Source organism: Scyliorhinus canicula, chromosome 6, assembly GCF_902713615.1.
Source record: "Scyliorhinus canicula chromosome 6, sScyCan1.1, whole genome shotgun sequence".
In the NCBI taxonomy this organism is placed as follows: Eukaryota; Metazoa; Chordata; class Chondrichthyes; order Carcharhiniformes; family Scyliorhinidae; genus Scyliorhinus; species Scyliorhinus canicula.
The window spans coordinates 40,160,388-40,183,227 of NC_052151.1; the positions used below are offsets into that span (position 1 = coordinate 40,160,388).

The following is a 22,840-nucleotide window of genomic DNA, read 5'->3' on the forward strand; positions in this document are numbered from 1 at the left end:
CAAAGAGAGATGGTTGAAAAGATAAAATGGATAAAAATAAAGACAAGGTTTAAAAAGAATGGCAGTGATCAAAGTAGAAAAATCACTCAATCCAGGTGGCATACATCATGGGTTGCTAGAGGAAATAACGGAAATTTCAACAGTTCTGGCCACAATCTTCCAAACTTCTCATGGATTCGGGAGGATTGTGAACATCACACTACCGTTCGAAGAAAAACAAAAAGAGGACAAACCATGGTTTTTTTTTTTAATTCTTTGTTCCTCAGATGTGAGTGTCACAGGTAAGTGCCACATTAATTTCCCAAAACTAAATGTGCTTGGAAAGACTGTGGTGAGTCACCTTCTTGAACTGCTGTAGGTTCACATGATGTAGTTACACCCATAGTGCTATTATGGAGGGAGTTCCAAGGCGCAGCAACAGCGAAGATACAGTGATGGCATTCAGTCAGGATAGTGAATTACTTGGAATGTAACTTGCAATGCATCTGCTGCCCTTTTCCTAAGTGGTAAGAGGTCAAGGGTTTGCAAGGCGCTGTCAAGAGAGGCTTGATGAGTTGCAACAGTGCATCCTGTAGCTGGTACATCCAGCTGATATTGTGAGTCAGTGCTATTGAACTTCTTCAGTGTTCATGGACCTGAACTCATCATGGCAAGTGAATGCCATTCCATCACACTCCTGACTTGTATCTTGTAGATGGTGGACTGGCCTTGGGAGTCAGATGGAGAGTACCTTGCCACAGAATTCCCAGTCTGTTACTTGGACTTGTAGCCACAGTATTTATATGACTAGTTCAGTTTCTGGTCAATGGTAAGCCCCAGAATGTTGACGGTGGGAGATTCAACAAGAGATTCAAGGGTGAACCCATAGCACAGTGGTTAGCACTGTTGCTTCACAGCGCCAGGATCCGGGTTCGATTTCCGGCTTTGGTCACGGTCTGTGCAGAGTCTGCACATTCTCCCCGTGTCTGCGTGGGTTTCCTCCGGGTGCTCACACAAGTCCCAAAAGACATGCTGTTAGGTAATTTGGACATTCTGAATTCTCCCTCAGTGCACCCAAACAGGCGTTGGAATGTGGCGAAGAGGGGCTTTTCACAGTAACTTCATTTTAGTGTTACTGTAAGCCTACTTGTGACACTTAATAAATATTACTAAAACATTAATGCCATTGAATGTCATGGAGAGATAGATAGATTCTCTCTCGAGTCTTGATTCACTGCCTTTGTAACATGGTGCAGCAGGTTCAATCGAGGCATTCAAGAGGTCATTAGATGATCATTTGAATAGAAACAATATGCAGAGTTATGTAGAACCAAGTCATAACGCTCATTTGGAGAGCTGGTGCAGAAACGAAAGGCCGAATGGCTTTCTTCTGCGCCATAACAGTTCTGTGATTCTGTGACTCTTGTTGGACACGGTCATTGCCTGCCATTGGGTGTGGCACAAACATCAACCAAGTCTGAAGAGCATCATAGAGTGGACGCAGTGAGAAAAGGCGATTCGGCCCTTCAAGTCTGCACTGACTACCCCTAATCTCACTCCAATACCATTTACCAGCACATGTCCCATATCCTTGAATGTGATGGTGTTACAAGTGCTCATCCAAGTGTGTTTTAAAGGTTTGAGGTTTCTAGCCTCCACTATCTTTCCAGGCAGTGCATTCCAGATTCTCACAACCCTCAAGTGATTTTTTTAATCAAATCCCCCGAGTCTCCTGCCCCTCATCCTAAACCTATGGCCCCATGTGATTGACCCCCTCAACCAAAGGGAACAGCCGCTTCCCATTTACCTTGTCCAAACCCCTCAATCTTATACAAATATCATATCCTCCCTCAGCTTTTCTGCTCTAAAGAAAACAATCCTGGCTTATCCAGTCTCTCCTTGTAGCTCAGATGCTCCATCCCAGGCAACATCTTGGTGAATCTCCTCTGTACCCTCTCAAGTGCAATCACATCCTTCCTATAGTAAGGTGATCAGAACAGTACTCCAGCTGTGGCATAACCAACTTTCTGTACCGCTCCAACATAACCTCCTGGTTGTTCTATTCTATGCCACGACTGATAAAGCCAAGTGTCCCATATGCTTTCTTAACTATCCTATTCACCTGCTCGGTCACCTTCAGGGATATGTGAACAAGTAACCCAAGATCCATCTTGTTCCTCTGAGCTTCCTAGTTACCTGCTATTCATTACATACTCCCTCGTCTTGTTTCTTCTTCCAAAGAACATCACCTTGCACTTATCAGAGTTAAATATCATCTACCACTGCTCTGCCCATCTGACCAACCCATCTATATCTTCACCCGTAACCACCCTACCAACGTTGGTGTCATCTGCAAACTTGTTCATCATTCCCCACGTTCTCATCTATATGGATCCATCTCGACGGGTTTCCATGAATTTTATGTGTTTTAACCTTCTCAAACAGTCTCCCATGGGGGTGGCATGGTGGTAACTTTAAGAAATGGGTGTTTATAAATAGGTGGGTATATAAATATCTGTAGTGAGAGTACCTTTAAGAAATAGGTGTTTATTACTGCAGTGATGTCAGAGAGTGGGTGGAGCTGGGCTGTCAGCTTTTTACTTTCGCTTTAGGCTTTTTGCTGCAGGGTGAGTTTGGTTTCGTTTTAGATTTGGAGAAGTTGAAATCACAGCAGGGTGTGTATGAATCTCTGTAAGCTTATGAATGTTCATTTGCTGATTTCAACGTGGTAACTGTTCTCAATAGTGAATTTAAATCTGATCTGTGTGTTGAAAGGGTCTTTTGTCTTCTGAATGTTGTTTGGGAATTGATTAAGGATTACTTAGTGTTGTATTCTTTGGGGGTTGTATTTGAATTAATGGCTGCTAAGATGTTCACTATGTTTTAAAAAGGTTAACTTAAGTTCATAGAATGAACATTGTTTTGCTTTAAAAAAATACTTTTCCATTTCTGCAGTTCAACACCTGTAGAGTGGGCCGTGTGCTCCCCATACCACAATCTATTAAAGATTATGGGTCAGGCAAACGCCATGATACCCTTTGGGGTTCTCTAAACCCTGGCTCATAACAGATTATTATTACTGCTCAAGCAGTTAAATACATTCAGATTTGGAAAAGGACATATCCTCATAAAATACAAACATTTGTTGTGATCAACCAAAGATGTCAAATACAAGGGAGCCAGTTCACCCCTTCTCACCTGGTCATAACAGGTACAACTCCAGCCAGTGGAATCTATCCCATATCTTCACATTGACTTCAATTTTGATCGGGCTCCTTGATGTCACATTTGGTCAAAATACTGCTTTGAGGCCAAGGACAGTCACTCCTACCTCAACTCTGAACTTCAAACTCTTGTCCACATTTGGACCAAAACTGTAATGAGGCCTGGAGTGGAGTGGTGTTGAAGGAACCCAAACTGAGCAGATTGTTGCTGAGTAAGTGCTAGCAGTCAAGAAATCTTCCATTAGAAGAGTAGACTAATGAGGCTATAATTGACCAGATTGATTTGTCCTACATTTAGCAAACAAAAAATACCTGGGCAATTTTCAACATTGGTCAGGAAATGCCCGTGATGTAGCTGGAGTGGAACAGAATGGATAAGGTTTGGCAAGTTCTGGAACACAAGCCATCTGTACTATACCTGGAATTTGTTCAGGTCCCTAGCTTTTGCGGTATCCAGTACCTTTCGCCATTTGACATCACAAGAGAACTTAATTGTCTGAGGACTGGAATCTGCGATGATAGCATCCTCAAGAGACAGAGATGGATCATCCAGTTGCCACTAGCTGTAGATTGTGGCGAATACTTCAGCCTTGCCTGCAGCATTGAGTCTTGGGTTCCCCCATCATCGGGGATGAGGATGTATTTGGAGCTGCCTCGTCTTGCAATTAGTTGCTTAATTGTCTACTATCATTCACAAATGGATATGGTAGGATGGCAGAGCTTTGATCTGATCCACTGGTTGTCAGATCGCTCAGTTCTGCCTATGGCAATGCTGCCTTTGCTGTTCAGTGTTCATATAGTTCTGTGTTGTACCTTCAATGGGATGTTACCTTATTTTTAGGTATTTCTGACGTTGCACTTGACATGCTCTCCTGTGCTCTTCCTCTTGAAGCACAGTTGGTCTATTGGCTTAAATGGCAATGTGAGGATTTTTTTGGTTAAATTTGTTTATAGGGCGTGGGCGGCACTAGCACAGCCAGCATTTATTGCCCATTCCCAATTGCTCAAGAAGGTGGTGGTGAGCCGCCTTCTTGAATCGCTGCAGTTCATATGTTGCAGGAAACCCCAGAGTGCAGCGAGGAAGGGAGTTTCAGAATATTGACCAGTGACAGTGAAGGATCATATAGTTCTAAATCAGGATGGGGAGTCTATTTGGGAGCGGGTGGAGGCGGCTTCGTGCAGGGGCTCCAGCTTGGCAGCCCTGGTCACGGCTCCTCTACCGCTACCGCCGGCCAAGTACACCACCAGCCCGGTAGTGGTGGCGACCCTGCGGATATGGGGCCAGTGGAGGAGGTATGTGGGGGAGATGGGGGCGTCTGTCTGGGCGCCAATCTGCGACAACCATCGGTTTGCCCCCGGCAGTATGGATGGGGGGTTCCGAGTATGGCGGCGAGCAGGGGCGGGAAGAGTGGGTGATATGTTCCTGGAAGGGAGCTTCGCGAGTTTGAGGAGCTTGGAGGAGAAATTTGGGTTGGTAAGGGGAAATGATTTTAGATACCTACAGTTGCGGGACTTTGTTCGTAGACAGGTCCCATCTTTCCCGCGCCTCCCGCCAATGGGGATCCTCGACAGAATAGTCTCTAGGAGGGAAGAAGGGGAGGGCAGAGTCTCAGGTATATATAAGGTGCTCATGAGGGAGGAAGGGTCCCAGACAGAGGAACTGAAACTTAAATGGGAGGAGGAGCTAGGCGGGGAAATGGAGGATGGGCTGTGGGCAGAGGCCCTGAGTAGGGTAAATTCGACCGCGACATGTGCTAGGCTCGGGCTGATCCAATTTAAGGTCGTTCACCGGGCCCATATGACGGTGGCTCGGATGAGCAAATTTTTCGGGAGGGGGACAAATGCGCTAGGTGCGCGGGAGGACCAGCGAACCATGTTCACATGTTTTGGGCATGCCCTAAGCTGAGGGGGTACTGGGAGGGATTTGCGGGGGTCATGTCCCAGGTGCTAAAAACAAGGGTGGTGATGAGTCCAGGGGTGGCAATTTTTGGGGTTTCGGAAGACCCGGGCGTCCAGGGGGAGAAAGAGGCCGATGTGTTGGCCTTTGCTTCCCTGACAGCCCAGCGACGAATATTATTGGCGTGGAGGGACTCAAAGCCCCCGAAGACTGAGTGGTGGCTTGCGGACATGTCGAGTTTCCTGGGGATAGAAAAAATTAAGTTCGCCTTGAGGGGATCTGTGCAGGGGTTCACCCGGAGGTGGCAACCATTTATTGACTTCTTTACGGAAGAGTGAGCGTCAGCAAGGGGGTGGGGAAGGGGGGGGTAGAGTAGAGTAGAGGGGAAAATATGGCGGGTAGTACCGGTGGGAGGGGAGCGGGCTTGTGCAATATGTTACGATGGAAGTATTGAAAGTACGTGGATGTTTGCACATTTTTTCCTTTTTTGCTTTCTTTCTGATGATGTCTGTAACTGTTTATAAAGCCAAAAACTACCTCAATAAAATTGTTTATTAAAAAAAAATCAGGATGGGGTGTGGCTTGGAGAGGAACTTGCAGATGGTGGTGTTCCAATGCATCTTCTGCCCTTGTCATTTTAGATGGTAGAGGTGGGTTTGGAAGGTGTTGTCGAAGGAGTCTTTCTGAATTGCTGCAGTACAGCTTGTAGAACAAAGAACAAAGAAAATTACAACACAGGAACAGGCCCTTCAGCCCTCCCAGCCTGTGCCGATCCAGATCCTTGATCTAAACCTGTCGCCTATTTTCCAAGGATCTACTTCCCTCTGTTCCCCGCCCGTTCATATATCTGTCCAGATGCATCTTAAATGATACTATTGTGCCTGCCTCTACCACCTCCGCTGGCAAAGCGTTCCAGGCACCCTCTGTGTAAAAAACTTTCCACGCACATCTCCCTTAAACTTTCACCCTCTCACCTTGAAATCGTGACCCCTTGTAATTGACACCCCCACTCTTGGAAAAAGCTTGTTGCTATCCACCCTGTCCATACCTCTGTGGACCTCAATCAGGTCCCCCCTCAACCTCCGTCTTTCCAACGAAAACAAACCTAATCTATTCAAACTTTCTTCATAGCTAGCACCCTCCATACCAGGCAACATCCTGGTGAACCTCCTCTGCACCCTCTCTAAAGCATCCATATCCTTCTGGTAATGTGGCGACCAGAACTGCACGCAGTATTCCAAATGTGGCCTAACCAAAGTCCTATACACCTGTAGCATGACCTGCCGACTCTTGTACTCAATACCCCGTCTGATGAAGGCAAGCATGCTGTATTCCTTCTTGACCACTCTATCGGCCTGCGTTGCCGCCTTCAGGGTACAATGGACCTGAACTCCCAGATCTCACTGTACATCAGTATTCCCCAGGACTCTTCCATTGACCATATAGTCCGTTCTTGAATTACATCTTCCAAAATGCATCACCTCGCATTTGCCTGGATTGAACTCCATCTGCTATTTCTCTGCCCAACTCTCCAATCTATCTATATTTGCTGTATTCTCTGGATGTCCTCCTTGCTATCTTCAACACCCCCAATCTTAGTATCATCTGCATCTGTGGATGGTACACTGCGTCGGTGGAGGGAGTGAATGCTTAAGGTGATGGATCGGGTGTTAATTAAATGGGCTGCTTTGTCCTGAATGGTGGGCTGCTTGAGTGTTTCTGGAGCTGCACTAATTCAGACAAATGAAGTGTGTCCAATCGCACACCCACCTTGTTCTTTTTAGATTGTGAATGTGCTTGGGGTGTCAAGAGGTGAATTACGCACCACAGAATTCCCAGCCTCTGACTTGCTCTTGTATTTATATGGTTACTCCAGTTCAGTTTCTGGTCAATGTTAACCCTCAGGATGTTGATAGTAGGGGCCATGATTTAAAACTACTCAGGAGATCCAAACCAAACATGTATTTTTTTTTTTTTTTTTAAATATAAACTTGGTTCAAAACACCATTAGTTACACTCCAAGAGAAGATTGGGTTTCTCTGCTGCCCTCCAGACCAGGTCTACTGAATATGTAGTGTACCTTTAATACTGTTCCTAAGCAAAAAGCACTTGGTAATATTGGCGTGCCACTCTGTGGGAATTGTACAACATTTGCCTGGGTGCATTTACTTCATTTATCCAAAATGCGTATAGATTTAAAGTAAAATATGCTGTGGCCCTTCGGCTCCACTCTACTGTGAACAAGTTAACAGGCTGAGCAAACGGCATCAGTTAAGTATAATTAACTAGTTTTCAAGCTGGTGGTTAGAGCGGTATGCTCCCTCATAACAATTCACATTTCTAAAATTCTTAGTTATTCCCAACAAAATTGTGTCTCCACACAAATACATTTCAACATCCCAGCCAAAAAACTGCTTCAGCCAAAAATCTGCTGACCCAGTATCAAACTCGCCTATGGTACTGGTCAGTTCAGGTTCTTACAGTGATACATGTTTCTTGTATTAACATTCAGTGATAGAGGTTTACAAAGGTGAAGGTTGGATTTCAACTGGTGATATTTCCCAGCTGGATCCCCAATGGTTCAATGTTACCACCAAGATCAGCTTAGCAATATATCTAAACTTTTGCAAAACTCCAATTATATAGTTAGACAATTGTATTCTTCAAATACAACAGTGAGAGTAGATAAGAAACTGCATTCCGCAATAGGATTATAAAAATACAGATTACATCATCTACTATGACTGAAGCCACATCAATTACATCTGACAAAATATTGTGCTGATCATGGCCCCTTTGCCAATCTACTCCAAAGTTAACAACATCATTTAAAGAGCTGAAGCCAAGCCACAACCAGCACAGAGCTATACTCACAGTTAATCTTAATTTTACAGTGCGAGTACAAGGCTTATGTTGAGACACCTTTTCATTAAGCGTTTCTAGTCCCTCTCCATCAAGAATGATGTTGAAACAGTAGACTGCTTTGTCACCGTATTTCAGAACATTTAAGCAAACATGTGCAGGGATCCTGAGAATGCACACCCATTCGATTACTCATGACAGGTTGTATATATTTTTTTTATATCAACTGGGTCACTGGATATCCTCCTCCAGCTTCTGCATTAAAATATTCATGAAACGAGACTTCCGGTGGCGGCAACGAGTGAGTGAGCCGCACATTTGGGGGCTCTCACTCCGGTGGGATTTGAGGAACTGGTTCCCCGGTTTTGCGGGACTATGGAGCGCTGAAAGGACGGCCACGGAGGTGCGGAGGAGCGAGCAGAGCTGCATGGAACCGCAGGAGGGCAGAAAGCAGTGAAAACAGGAGAGGCAAAGGCAAGGTGCAGGGGAAGCTGACCCGGGAGCCAAGATGGCGGACCTACGGACCTCACGATCCAGCAAGCTCTGGAAAACATGCTGCAGGTGATTAAAAACAGTTTTGAGTCGTTGAAGCGGGATAACTTGGACCCACTTCAGAAGGCAGTCGATCAGCTGAACCAGAGACTGGATGCCCAGGACGAAAAAGTTAAGGAGCTGGGAGAGGCGGTGGAGGAGCAGGCGGATGCACAGACGATTGCTGCGCTAGAAGTCGACGGGTTGAAGTAGAGACAGAGAAGACTGCTGGACAGAGTATAGGAGCTGTAAAATAGAGCTCGTAGACAAAATCTGAGGATGGTCGGCCTCCCGCAGAGGACTGAGGGAGCTGATGCCACAGCGTTTGTGGCGGACCCATTGATGCAGCTGATGGGGGCTGAAGCCTTTCCGCAACCGCCGGAGCTGGAGGGGGCACACAGAGTACAGGCGAGACAGGTGCGTCCGGGGGGTCCCCCCCGTCCGATGGTGATTAGGTTCCACAGGTTTGTGGAGAAGGAGCAGGTGCTGCGGTGGGCAAAGAATGCTAAGAGCAGCCCGTGGAATAACAGTGTTCTTCGTATTTACCAGGACCTAAGCCAGGTGGTGGCCAGGCGGCGAGCAGCCTTAAACAAGTTAAGGAGGTGTTATTCAAAAAGCACGCGAAGTTTGGTCTGCTCTTCCCGGCCCGTCTTTGGGTTACGTATCAGGGCCAACAACACTACTTCTCCGAGCCCAAAGAAGCGATGGACTTTGCAAGGGATCAGGGGCTGGTCTCGAAAAAAGGACCCACGGACGCAAGCTAGGGTCTGAGAATTACCATTTGAAGGATTGCCTACTGTGCCTGGACTGCTGGTCGACTGTTTACTGTTTTAAAGGTGCCATGTGGTGGGTACCTTTTGTTGGGCTCCGAGTGCGCTGGAGCCTGTATTGTAACAAAAAGGTGGCCGGTCAGCAGTGGGGATTAAAGATGTTGGCTGGGGGCTTTCGCTTCATTTACGTCTATGGTTTTTATGTTTGTTTCAGATGGGTGATGTACGGGTATTGGGTTATTGCGGTGTTATTTTATTAATGCTCATAAAAGGGACGTGGGTTAACACTTTTTTGTGTACACAGCTGGAACTGTATTGTTTCTGGAGCAGCCTCGCGGTGCTGTTTGATGTTTACATCTTGTCTGATCTTTCCCATCTTAGTGAGACTGCTCCAGTGGGTTGGAGTGGAGGATGGTGTGTTGGGGAGTGGGGAGATGAGATCAGGGAAACAATGGGAGTGAGACAAGTGGGTGCCAGAGCGATGAGTCACCGGGCTAGCAGACTGGCTAGTCAAGGGAGTCGGGGGAGAAAGAGTTATTCTGCTGACGTGGGGGGATCTGAAGTAGGTAATGGAAAGGTGGTCGGGTGTGGAGGTGGCCACTCGGACTTGGATTCTAAATCCAGGGGGGGTAGCAATTATGATCAATAAGCGGGTTCAATTTGAGGCTGAGGGCGTAGTCGCAGACGGCGGGGGCAGTTTCCTTATGGTAAGGGGCAAACTGGAGGGGAGAAGAGTGGTGCTGGTGAACACATATGCTCCGAACTGGGACGACGTTGACTTTGTCAAAGAGTGCTGGGGAAGATCCCGGACCTAGACTCACGCAAGTTGATAATGGGGGGGGGCACACTTTACCTTGACCCGGGGCTGTCCCAGAACGGGTAGACTCCCAGCAATGGCAAGGGAGCTGAAAGGGTTCATGGAGCAAATGGGGACAGTGGACCCATGGAGAGCCAGACAGCCGACAGGAAGGGGCTACGCGTTTTACTCACATGTTCCTCAAGTATATTCTAGGATTGATTTTTTAAAAATCTTGAGCAGGGACTGTGTAGGGGAGGTAAAGAATACGGAATATTCGGCAATCACTATCTCGGACCATGCCCCGCACTGGGTGGACCTGCAGGTCGGGGGGGGGGGGGGGGGAATTACCAACACCTGCAATGGAGGTTAGACGTAGGATTGTTGTCAGAGGAGGAGATACGTGTGAGACTTCGGAAGTGTATGCAAAATTACTTGCAGGTAAACGATACGGGGGAGGTTTCAGCAGCGACCCTGTGGGAGGCGCTGAAGGCAGTCGTGAGGGGGGAGCTGATCTCAATTCGGGCTCACAGGGTCAGGGCGGACAGAGCAGAAATGGACAGATTGGTTGGGGCAATTTACCGGATAGACAAGGAGCATGCGGGGTCCCCGGGGGAGGACCTACTCAGGGAGAGACAGAGATTGCTGGCGGAATTGGGGGTGCTATCCACGCATAGGGCCATGGAACAACTTAGGAAGGCGAGGGGAGTGGTGTATGAGCATGAGGAGAAGGCCAGCAGATTGCTAGCGCAGCAACTTGGGAAGAGGGAGGCAGCCAGGGAAATAAGTAGAGTGGTTGATGGGGTGGGGAGCAGAGTGGAGGACCCGGCAGGACTGAATAAGGTATTTCAGGACTTCTATAGTAAGCTGTACACTTCAGAACCCCTGGAATAGCCTGAGGAGATGAAAAGGTTCCTGGACGAACTAACCTTCCCAAAAGTAGGCAGGGGACTAGTGGACGGGCTGGGGGCCCCGTTTAGAGCGGAGGAGGTATTGGGGGGCCTAAAGGCCATGCAGTCAGGGAAAGCCCCGGGGCCGGATGGATACCCAGTAGAGTTTTACAAGATGTTCTCGGAGATAGTGGGACCGGTCCGGACTAAGGTTTTTAATGAGGCAAGGGACAGAGGGACCCTGCCGCCGCCGATGTCGCAAGCCACCATCTCGCTGATATTGAAGCAGGACAAGGACCCGGAATCCTGCGGGTTATACAGGCCAATCTCCCTGATCAATGTGGATGCCAAGCTCCTGGCCAACATCCTGGCGATTAGAATTGAGGACTTTGTGCTGGAGGTGATTGGGGACGATCAGACATGGTTTGTGAAAGGCAGTCTGCTGACAGCTAACTTGAGAAGATTGCTTAATGTGATCATTGTGATCATGATGCCCCCGATGGGCAAGGAGGTGGAGGTAGTGGTGGCAATGGACACCGAGAAGGCCTTCGACCGGGTGGAGTGGGGCTATTTGTGGGAGGTGCTTAGACAGTTTGGGTTCGGGGAGGGACTGGTTAATTGGGTCAGACTATTGTACCAGGCCCCAAAAGCTAGCGTTAGGACGAACAGGATAATGTCAGATTCTTTCTCACTACATCGCAGGACCAGACAGGGATACCCACTCTCCCCGTTGCTGTTCGCGCTGGCCATAGAGCCGTTGGCGATTGCGTTGAGAGCTGCGATGGCGTGGAAGGGAACATAGGGTCTCACTCTATGCGGACGAGCTTCTCCTGTACGTGTCGGACCCACTGGCCGGGATGGAAAATATACTGGAAACATTGAGGAAGTTCGGCCGGTTTTCAGGGTACAAATTACATATAGCCAAGAGTGAGATGTTTGAGGTGCAGGCAAGGGGTCAGGAGAATAGACTGAAGGAGCTGCCATTTAGGCTGGTTGAGGAAAATTTCCAGTACTTGGGGATACAGCTGGCACGAAACTGAGGCAGGTTGCACAAGTTAAATTTGACTAGAGTGGTGGAACAAATGAAGAGGGAGTTTCAGAGATGGGATGCACTCCCGCTGTCACTGGTGGGGAGGGTGCAGACTGTAAAGATGTCAATCCTCCCTAGATTCCTGTTCATCTTCCAGTGCCTCCCGATCTTTATCCCACAATCCTTCTTCAAAAGGACTGGCAAAATCATCATGAGCTTTGTCTGGGCAGGAAAATCCCCACGGGTGAAGAAGGCGATGTTTGAAAGGAGCCGCAGCGAGGGAGGGCTGGCATTGCAGAGTCTGATCAACTACTACTGGACAGCTAACATAGCCATGATAAGGAAGTGGATGGTGGGTACGGGGTCTATTTGGGAGCGGGTGGAGGCGGCTTCGTGCAGGGGCACCAGTTTGGCAGCCCTGGTCACAGCTCACCTACCACTGTCGCCGGCCAGGTACTCAACCAGCCCGGTAGTGGGGGCGGCCCTGCGGATATAGGGCCAGTGGCGGAAGCATTTAGGGGAGGTAGGTGCGTCTGTCTGGGTTCCAATATGTGATAACCATCGATTCGCCCCTGGGAACATGGATGGAGGGTTTCGAACATGGCAGTGGGCAGGGGTGAGGAGGGTGGGCGATATGTTCCTGGATGGGAGCTCTGCGTGTTTGAGGGGCTTGGAGGAGAAATTTGGGCTGGTATGGGGAAATTACTTTAGGTACTTACAGATGCGGGACTTTGTATGCAGACAGGTCCCAGCCTTCCCACGCCTCCCACCAATAGGGATCCAGGACAGAATAGTCTCGAGAGGAGAAGGAGGAGAGGGTAGAGTCTCAGATATTTACACGGTGCTCATGAAGGGGGAGAAAGTCCCAGATGGAGGAACTCAAATGGGAGGAGGGACTTGGCAGGGAGATGGAGGACGGGCTGTGGGCAGAAGCCCCGAGTAGGGTAAACTCAACCGCAACATGTGCCAGGCTCGGCCTGATTCAATTTAAGGTCGTTCACCGGGCCCACATGACGGTAGCTCGGATGAGCAAATTCTTTGGGGTAGAGGACAAGTGCGCTAGATACGCGGGAGGACCAGCGAACCACGTTCACATGTTTTGGGCATGTCCTAAGTTTAGAGGGTACTGGGAGGGATTTGCAGGGATCATGGCCCGGGTGCTGAAAACAAGGGTGGTGATGAGTCCAGAGGTGGCAATTTTTGGGGTTTCGGAAGACCTGGGAGTCCAGGGGGAGAAAGAGGCCGATGTTCTGGCCTTTGCTTCCCCAATAGCCCGGCGGCGAATACTGTTGGCATGGAGGGACTCAAAACCCTCGAAGACCGAACTATGGCTTTTGGACATGTCACGTTTTCTGGGTATGGAAAAAATTAAGTTCGCCTTGAGGGGATCTGTATGGGGTTCGCCCAAAGGTTGCAACCATTCATCGACTTCAACAGCTTTCATTTATATTGGGTAAAGTGTAGAAAAATATCCAAGATACTTGCCAGAAGCATAATCTGGCATAAATCAACACACCAAGGTGGGGAGTTTAGGAGGGGTGACTAAAAGCTTGGACAAAGAAGAAGTCTGAAAAGGAGGTGGTGGGTTAAAGAACAAAAATTATTACCCTTTTATTTTATAGTGGCTTTCACAATCTCAGGCCATCAAGTGTTTTGTGACATCCCATCAACAACAGTCACTGCTACAACATGGAGAAACAAGGCACCATACAACAGGGCACCCACAAACTGAAATAAGATCATTTATGAGATAATCAGTCTCATCTCATCAAGGGTTAAATGTTGGGTTGCTAGGGCAAGTGAATCTACCTGCTCTTCTGCAAATAGTACCACATGTGACAGCATTTAGGGAGTGAATTCAAGTGAAGGCACTATCCTAAAATTACTTTAAACTGTATTTCAGATCCCCTAACCCCTCCACCCAATTGACTGACCTCTCATGGTCTAAATCTCTCCTTTTCACAGCCATCCCCTCAACCATGCCATTATCTGGGAGTTGAAGACCTGCAAGGTCATTTCCACCTTTGTGGTTCTCACCACATAATACCACAAATCTCCATCCTTTATATCCTGCAAACAAACACCAACACCCCAAATCACACAACCACACAGAATCAAATCTGTCAGGTTTTAGTACTCCATTTGTTACGTTACCTCAGTACCTATTTATTCAAACACTTTTGAGGTTCAAAAGGAGGTGTTAGCAATTTTAGAAAATGTCAAAATAGATAAGTCCCCTGGGCCAGATGGGATTTATCCTAAGATTCTCTGGGAAGCCAGGGAGGAGATTGCAGAGCCTTTGTCCTTGATCTTTATGTCGTCTTTGTCGACAGGAATAGTGCCGGAAGACTGGAGGATAGCAAATGTTGTCCCCTTGTTCAAGAAGGGGAGTAGAGACAACCCTGGTAATTATAGACCTGTGAGCCTTACTTCGGTTGTGGGTAAAATGTTGGAAAAGGTTATAAGAGATAGGGTTTATAATCATCTTGAAAAGAACAAGTTGATTAGCGATACTCAACACGGTTTTGTGAAGGGTAGGTCATGTCGCACAAACCTTATTGAGTTTTTTGAGAAGGTGACCAAACAGGTGGATCAGGGTAAAGCTGTTGATGTGGTGTATATGGATTTCAGTAAGGCATTTGATAAGGTTCCCCACGGTAGGCTATTGCAGAAAATAAGGAAGTATGGAATTGAAGGTGATTTAGCGGTTTGGATCAGTAATTGGCTAGCTGAAAGAAGATAGAGGGTGGTGGTTGATGGCAAATGTTCATCCTGGAGTTCAGTTACTAGTGGTGTACCGCAAGGATCTGTTTTGGGGCCACTGCTGTTTGTCATTTTTATAAATGACCTGGAAGAGGGTGTAGAAGGATGGGTTAGTAAATTTGCAGATGACACGAAGGTCGGTGGAGTTGTGGATAGTGCTGAAGGATGTTATAAGGTACAGAGGGACATAGATAAGCTGCAGAGCTGGGCTGAGAGGAGGCAGATGGAGTTTAATGCAGAAAAGTGAGGTGGTTCACTTTGGAAGGAGTAACAGGAATGCAGAGTACTGGGCTAATGGCAAGATTCTTGGTAGTGTAGATGAACAGAGATATCTCGGCATCCAGGTACATAAATCCCTGAAAGTTGCCACCCAGGTTAATAGGGCTGTTAAGAAGGCATACGGTGTGCTAGCCTTTATAAGCAGGGGGATTGAGTTTCGGAACCACAAGGTCATGCTGCAGCTGTACATAACTCTGGTGCGGCCACACCTGGAGTACTGCGTGCAGTTCTGGTCACCACATTATAGGAAGGATGTGGAAGCTTTGGAAAGGGTTCAGAGGAGATTTACTAGGATGTTGCCTGGTATGGAGGGAAGGTCTTACGAGGAAAGGCTCAGGGAATTGAGGTTGTTTTCGTTAGAGAGGAGAAGGCTGAGAGGTGACTTAATAGAGACATATAAGATAGTCAGAGGGTTAGATAAGGTGGACAGTGAGAGTCTTTTTCCTCGGATGGTGATGACCAACACGAGGGGACATAGCTTTAAATTGAGGGGTGATAGATATAGGACAGATGTCAGAGGCAGTTTCTTTACTCAGAGAGTAGTAGGGGTGTGGAACGCCCTGCCTGCAATAGTAGTAGACTCGCCAACTTTAAGGGCATTTAAGTGGTCACTGGATAGACATATGGATGAAAATGGAATAGTGTAGGTCAGAGAGGCTTCAGATGGTTTCACAGGTCGGCGCAACATCGAGGGCCGAAGGGCCCGTACTGCGCTGTAGTGTTCTATGTTCACACCTCCACCAATAATACTCGTGTTCCCAATGAAAACGTTGTGCCCACCTTGGCAATACTTCCAGTGCAGCCTCCATCTTTGCACTTTGAAGTCCAAGGGATACAAACTTCAAAACGTTGGCAGACATAACTTAACGATCTATCACCAGATCGGACTTGCCCACACCAAGCTCCACCAAATCAAGGTTTCCTGTCAAATTACCTTTGCTTGCCAGAATAATAGTAGAATAAAAATGAGGCACATCTACTACTCCTTACCCTCTCTCCTAACCACTCCCCATCTCTAATGGTGTACGAGGTAGAATTTGTCTTCAAGTGTATTCACCCACCAATGGTTCTTCCTGCCACTAAACGCACTTATTGCCATCCTAGCCCCAAACCACCCCAATAGCTTGCTTCTTTTCTGTCCTCTCAGCTCAACTGACTTAAGACTTGCCCATTCAATCCTATTCCCAATAAACTTCAGACCACTCAGCTTCTCGCCCTAGCACCCATTATAAAGGGTTTCTTCTCTTCAGACACTGTTGTTCTGCCTATAGAAAGTGCCATCTTCCTATGACTCATATCATCTCAATTTCCCAGGCCATGTCTCTCCCACTGTCTCCTCAACCTCAAAGTTTTTCCTCACACAGTCTGACCCTAATCACTTTATTCATGAAAATCTGCCTTTTGAGGTCACTTGCGTTCTATGTTGAGTTACAAATGTAAGGCTTCTGACTCTAAGCTTTACATCACCCTCACTTCATGCTCATCAGATTTAGGCAGAATAAGACTTGCTCACCTATTACATGGTCCGCACCAACCTACACTGGCTTCCAATTCATAAACATAACCATCCTTGATCATACATCTCTTCCCCATGAAATGAAAATCGCTTATTGTCACAAGTAGGCTTCAAATGAAGTTACTGTGAAAAGCCTCTAGTCGCCACATTCCGGCACCTGTTCGGGGAGGCTGGTACAGTAATAGCTTAGAACTACACACTAATAGACGATTCCTTTGATTGGCTGATTGGCCTTGGGTGCATTTCCAGCAATCCCTATTGGCTTTCAGCTGCTTAATTTCCAAATTAAACCTTTGCCTGCTTCAATTAAGATCAGCGACCATCATAATGAATGGTGGGGCAGGCACGAAGGGCCAAATGGCCTCCCCCTGCTTCTATGTTGTATGTAATATGCTCCTTGGAACACACTTCTAACCAAGTGTTTGATCACCCCTCCTTAAGCTCGATTGAACTCCTCATGCCTGATTTTATTTCTACGTTAATAGTACTATTTAACACACCCAACTTCCTAAACAATTTGGAAAATCTCATTGCTCATCATTAGAAACAATTTTAGTATTTTCTCAGTTCAAAAATAATCTACAATCCACAACATTAAAACCATGTGCCAGAAAGCAGCATTCCTATTATGCAACCCATAAAATTATTGTAGCTGACAAAATTCTTGAACTGAACAATACTGAACTTATGGATGGCACAGTAGCACAGCAGTGCACTGTTGCTTCACAGCACCTGGGACCCAGGTTTGATTTCCGACTTGGGTCACTGTCTGTGTGGAGTCTGCACGTTCTCCCAGTGTCTGCGTGGGTTTCCTCCGGGTGCTCTGGTTTCCTCCCACAAGTCCCGACAGACATGCTGTTAGGTGAATTGGACATTCCGAATTCTACCTCAGTGTACCCAAACAGGTGCCGTAGTGTGGCAACTAGGGGATTTTCACAGTAACTTAATTGCAGTGTTAATATAAGCCTACTTGTGGCACTAAAAGATTATTATGAACTTATAGAACCATAAAAGTCCTACAGTGCAGAAAGACGTCATTCGACCCATCGGGTCTGCATCGACCCTCCAAAAGAGCACGCAGCCTAGGCCTACTCCCCTGCCCTATCCTCGTAACCCCACCTAACTTGCACATCTTTGGACTGAGGGGAGAAGCCAGAGGAAACCCACAAAGATGTGGGAGAAAGTGCAAAATGGGAGAAAGTGCAAATTCCACCCAAGGCTGGAATTGAACCCGGCTCCCTGGTGCTGTGAGGCAGCAGTACTAATCACCATGCCACCCATAATTATATTTACATAGCTCCTTTGAATGCAACAAAATATCCCAAGGAGATTCACAGAAGTTTTATAAAGCAATGTATGACACCAAGGAGTTATTAAATCAGCTGATCAAATAAGTCAATTTTAAGTGCCTTAAAGGAGGAAATCAGGGTAGAGTGACAGAGGGGTGTAGGAAAGGCATTCCAGAGATTGGGGCCTAAGTAATTGTAGCCGAAGGTGGAGGGATACTCGAGTCCTGAATTAGAACACAGATACCTTGGAGGGTTGTGGGGCCGGAGGAGATTACAGAGATGGGGAGAGGTGGGTCATAGAGGGATTTGAAAACGATGATGAGAATTTTAATAATCAGGAGTTTGCTTGATTGGGAACCAAACATAGGTCAGTGAGTGCAGGGGTGATGGGTGAGAGTTAAGACACAGATAGCAGAGTTCGAGATGATCTCAAGTTTATAGAGGGAGACAAGTTTGAAGCAGTGGAGAAGTACCAAGAATTGGAACAGTCAAGTCCAGACGTAACAAGACAAGAGTGAGGGTCTAAGTAAGCAGAAGAGCTAAGACAGAGACAGTGGAAATATACAGACTTAGTGATCGCACACATGAGGTTGGAAGCTCTTCTTGGGGTCAAATGTAACAAAAAGGTTGTAAACAGTCTGGTTTAGTTTCAGACAGTTGCCAGGGTGACAAATGGAATCAAAAGGTCGGGATGTTTGAAGTAGGACAGGTAGACAATGACTTCAGTCTTAAAATTAAATTGAAGGAATGTTTTCCGTTCAATACTGGATGCAAGTAGACTGGTAATTTATCAGCAGTGAAGGAGTTAACTAAGGTGGTGGTGAGGTCGAGCTGGGTGTCATCAGCATACAGGTGAACACTAATGCTGTGCTTTCAGAAATTGTCACTGAAGGGCCACGTGCAGATGAGAAATAGCAGAGGGCCAAAGATACACCCTTGAGTAATGGTACAGCAGGAAGAGCACCCGCAGATTCAACAGCATATGGTTAATTTGGATAAACTGCACAGAATACAAAATACATAGATCCCACTGTTGAACACAGAACTTACAGTGCAGAAGGAGGCCATTCAACCCATCGAGTCTGCACGCCCCACTTAAGCCCACCTCTACCCTATCCCCGTAACCCAACAACCCCTCCTAACCTTTTTTTTTGGTCACCAAGGGCAATTTATCATGGCCAATCGACCTAACCTGCACGTCTTTGGACTCTGGGAGGAAACCAGAGCAGCGGGGAATCGAACCTGGGACCCTGGCGCTGTGAAGCCATGGAGCTAACCACTGTGCTACCATGCTGCACCCACTGTGCTACCGTGCTGCCCCTGTTATTACAGATTTTTCATTAAAAACAGTGAAATTTGAAATATTCACTGCCACTTTAATAATTCCTTAATTAATACTAGTGTTTTAATCAAGCAAGCAATTTTATCAATACTAACAAACATACTAGCAACCATCATAGAATTTACAGTGCTGAACGAGTCTGCATCGACCCTTAGAAAGAGCACCCTACCTAAGCCCACACCTTCACCCTACCCCGTAACCCAGTAACCCCACCCAACCCTTTTGGACACCTAGGGCGATTTAGCATGGCCATCCCACCTAACCTACACATCTTTGGACTGTGGGAGGAAACCGGAGCACCCGGAGGAAACCTACAAAGTCACGGGGAGAACGTGCAGACTTCGCAGACAGTGACCCAAGCTGGGAATCAAACCTGGGACCCTGGAGTTGTGAAGAAACTGTGCTAACCACTGTGCTACCATGCACGCAGGAATAAATTTAAGTCTTATTTATTTATAAAAGTATTTTTATAAAAAAGGTCATGAGCCAAGAAAAATGAAGCTTTTTTTTTTTAAAATCTCTGAAGAGTGTGTAGTTTTACCACACGAAAACAATCTAAAGATATCAGTATAAACACAGCTACATGTGGTACTTCTCATTGTCCGATCTTTAAATAGAATACCACACTAGACTAAACTGTACTAATCCTACTTCATTCAAATGCCACAGAATATATGTAACTTTTTTTTTTAAAGTTTGCCATACTCAGAAACTGTACTTGTGCCAGACAATTGAAATAACAGTTGACAACGGTCGTCCTGATGGACTAAATGTTCCTGAAGACAACATTTCAATATCTTCATAGGAAATGCAGCAGCATCTCCTAGAAATGCTGATGGCTACATTTTAAGTCATGAATTTAACAGGGAATCAGCTATATGACAGCTATCTGGGCAGCACGGTAGCATTGTGGATAGCACAATCGCTTCACAGCTCCAGGGTCCCAGGTTCGATTCCGGCTTGGGTCACTGTCTGTGCGGAGTCTGCACATCCTCCCCGTGTGTGCGTGGGTTTCCTCCGGGTGCTCCGGTTTCCTCCCACAGTCCAAAGATGTGCAGGTTAGGTGGATTAGCCATGATAAATTGCCCTTAGTGTCCAAAATTGCCCTTAGTGTTGGGTGGGGTTACTGGGTTATGGGGATAGGGTGGAGGTGTTGACCTTGGGTAGGGTGTTCTTTCCAAGAGCCGGTGCAGACTCGATGGGCCGAATGGCCTCCTTCTGCTCTGTAAAAATTCTATGACGTTAATTATTTGTCTCACTACCAGTCCTGAGGTCCTTAAAAGGTACCCAATATTTCGGTTTTTAAATTTGGTTTGGCCTATGTGTCACCCCAGACCCAGAGCAATGAGGTTAACCCCCAACTGCCCTTGGAAATGACCCGATAAGCCCCACAGTTATATTCAAAGCAGCTGCTCACCACTACCTTCAAAAGGACAAATAGAGTTGGGCAATTAATGCTGCCCTTCACAGCAATGCCCATAACCTGCAAATGAATAAATGCTTACAATGCAGCAATTTTCAACCAAAGCATGTAACTTTCCCCTAAAAGTCAGAGGGTTCTGACTTGAAGTCCCATTCGAAGAAGCTGAGCTCTAAACCCCGGCTGAAGTACAGTACCGAGAAACTGCTCTCCTGTTGGAGGCGCTGCCTTTCGAGTGAGGCATTAAACTGAGAAGCGATCTGACCTCGCAGGTAGGCATAAAAGTTGGCAACCTATACGGCACCGTTTCTCAGAGCATTGGAGTGCTCCTCGGTATTTATCCCTCAACCAAACACCTAATTTTCTACATGTTTGTAGGACCTTTCTGCGCTCAATTTGGCTGCCCCGTTTCTCTAACACGAGCAACATTTCAAAAGTCCTTCTCTACTTACTGTATAAGCGAGGATGGGGGAGGGTACGTTGAGGTCGTGAACGAAGTTGCATTAAATGCAAGACAGTTACTTATTTCCGTGCACTATATAACCAAACTGTCACTTACAAATTCAGAGCGAAGTATAACATACCAAAAAAAAAGACAAGCTTGATGGAAGTAAATACCAGATCAGCACACAGACACATCTCCCGGGACGAGTTTGCCTGCAAATCGCGGGTGCTCCGGGAACAAGCTATCCCGAGTTGAAATCTCAGTTCTGGCATTTGAAGGAGGCACCGGTCGATTTGTGTTTGAGTTTACTTACTGGGTCCGTGCTGGGTTTTGTTTCTGGCAAAACAAGCGGATTGTGATGCACGCACAGTGCAGCAGCATTAAAGTGCTGAGAGCGGCTGACTATAATAATGATTAATTACTGTACCTTCCAGCCGGCCGAGCTGTTGCTGTCTCCCTTATCCTTGAAGTAGGGCACGGAGCGGACCATCCAGTCGTAGATCTGGGACAGGGTGAGCCTCTTGTCCGGAGAGCTCTCGATGGCTTTCGTGATCAGATCCGCGTACGACATGTTGCCCCAGGCGTTCCTGCGGGACGAGGTTTTCCGCTGCTGGGGCCCCGCCACTCCCCCGGTACCAATGCCGGGAGAGTGACCCGAGGACGGCGAGCGGGCTCCCCGGGGGCCGCTCGCCCCGGCCACTGGCGGCGGCTGCTGCTCCTTCAAGCCGTCTCCTCCCCCGCCGGCCGAGGCGAGCGGCGGGCCGGGCTCCTCGTCGTCCCCTTCTTCCTCCTCCTCCTCCTCCTCGGGGATCATCTCGGAAGCCTCATTCTTGCCCGGGGGAGAGGAGGCGGGGAAGTCGGGCCGGGGCAAGGGCCAAGTGCAGGAGCGGGGCCGGCTCTGCGGCTCGAAGTCGGGGTCGATGTCCGCCACGGTCCCAGTGGCTGGGGCAGCCCCTTCGGTCATGATGGGTTCCCTCGGCCCGGGGTGGGGGGGGGCTGCGAGTTACCGGGGCGGCGCTGGGGTCAGGGTGCAGTCCGGGGGGGGGGGGGGGCAATTAAAGCTGCAGCGGGTGTCGCTGACTCGTAGCCATCCAGAGGGGGAAGAGATGAGCTTTGCCAACTCCGGCCTCTACTGTGCCCAGGCTTTGGGGGGGGGGGGGGGGGGTTAAATGTCCGCTGCTCTTTATTGAACACCCTCACCGGGATTGCACACCCTCACAGGGCTGCCGCCTCATCACCTTTCCCAACCCGCTCAATTGGGGAGGGGGGGCCGCTGTCACCCCCTTAAAAACCAACCCTTAACCCCCCCCCTCCCCCCAACTCTCCACCGAGGCCTCCTCTTTCTCTGCCCCCCCCCCCCCCCAATGGGATCAGCTCCCTAATCACTAATGCGGGTTGAAGTGAGGCACGGGGCCGGTGCAGGGTTCACAGGCTTCTTGCGGCCCCCGCTCCGCTCGTGCGCCGGCCGTTAGCCTCGCGCCGTCACTCCGGGAGACGGGAGTTCGAGAACGGCCGGCCGTTACTCGGCGGCCAACATCAGAATTAGCTGTCGACCGTCCCTCCAGCTCGGCTTCGCCGACCCACTCTTGACAAGGAGAGAGGCGCACGCGCACACACTCTCATAATCTCCTGCTTTCCCTCCCCCTAGAAACAAAGTTAGAGACGCCAGAGAGCGTAACGCAGCTTTACTATTGCATCGGCCCGACCCCCTCCACCGCGCTCATTGGGTCAATCCGTCCTCGCGTAGGTACATTGAGGACTGGATGGGCGGGGCGAGTGGTGCGGGCGGTCACTCGATTGGCCAGAG

At 48.0% G+C, this 22,840-nt stretch overlaps 1 protein-coding gene across 2 annotated transcripts in view; it reads right to left on the reverse strand.

Moving 5' to 3' along the window:
* foxo3b (forkhead box O3b) overlaps window positions 1-22,042 on the reverse strand; it is a 146,319-nt gene extending 124,277 nt beyond the window's left edge. For both annotated transcript variants that reach the window (XM_038799211.1, XM_038799212.1), the window contains exon 1: window positions 21,461-22,042. In XM_038799211.1, the coding sequence (XP_038655139.1) occupies window positions 21,461-21,997 (537 nt within the window). In that variant the 5' untranslated portion in view covers window positions 21,998-22,042. The remainder of the gene's footprint in view (window positions 1-21,460) is intronic.
* Window positions 22,043-22,840: the final 798 nt, after the last annotated feature.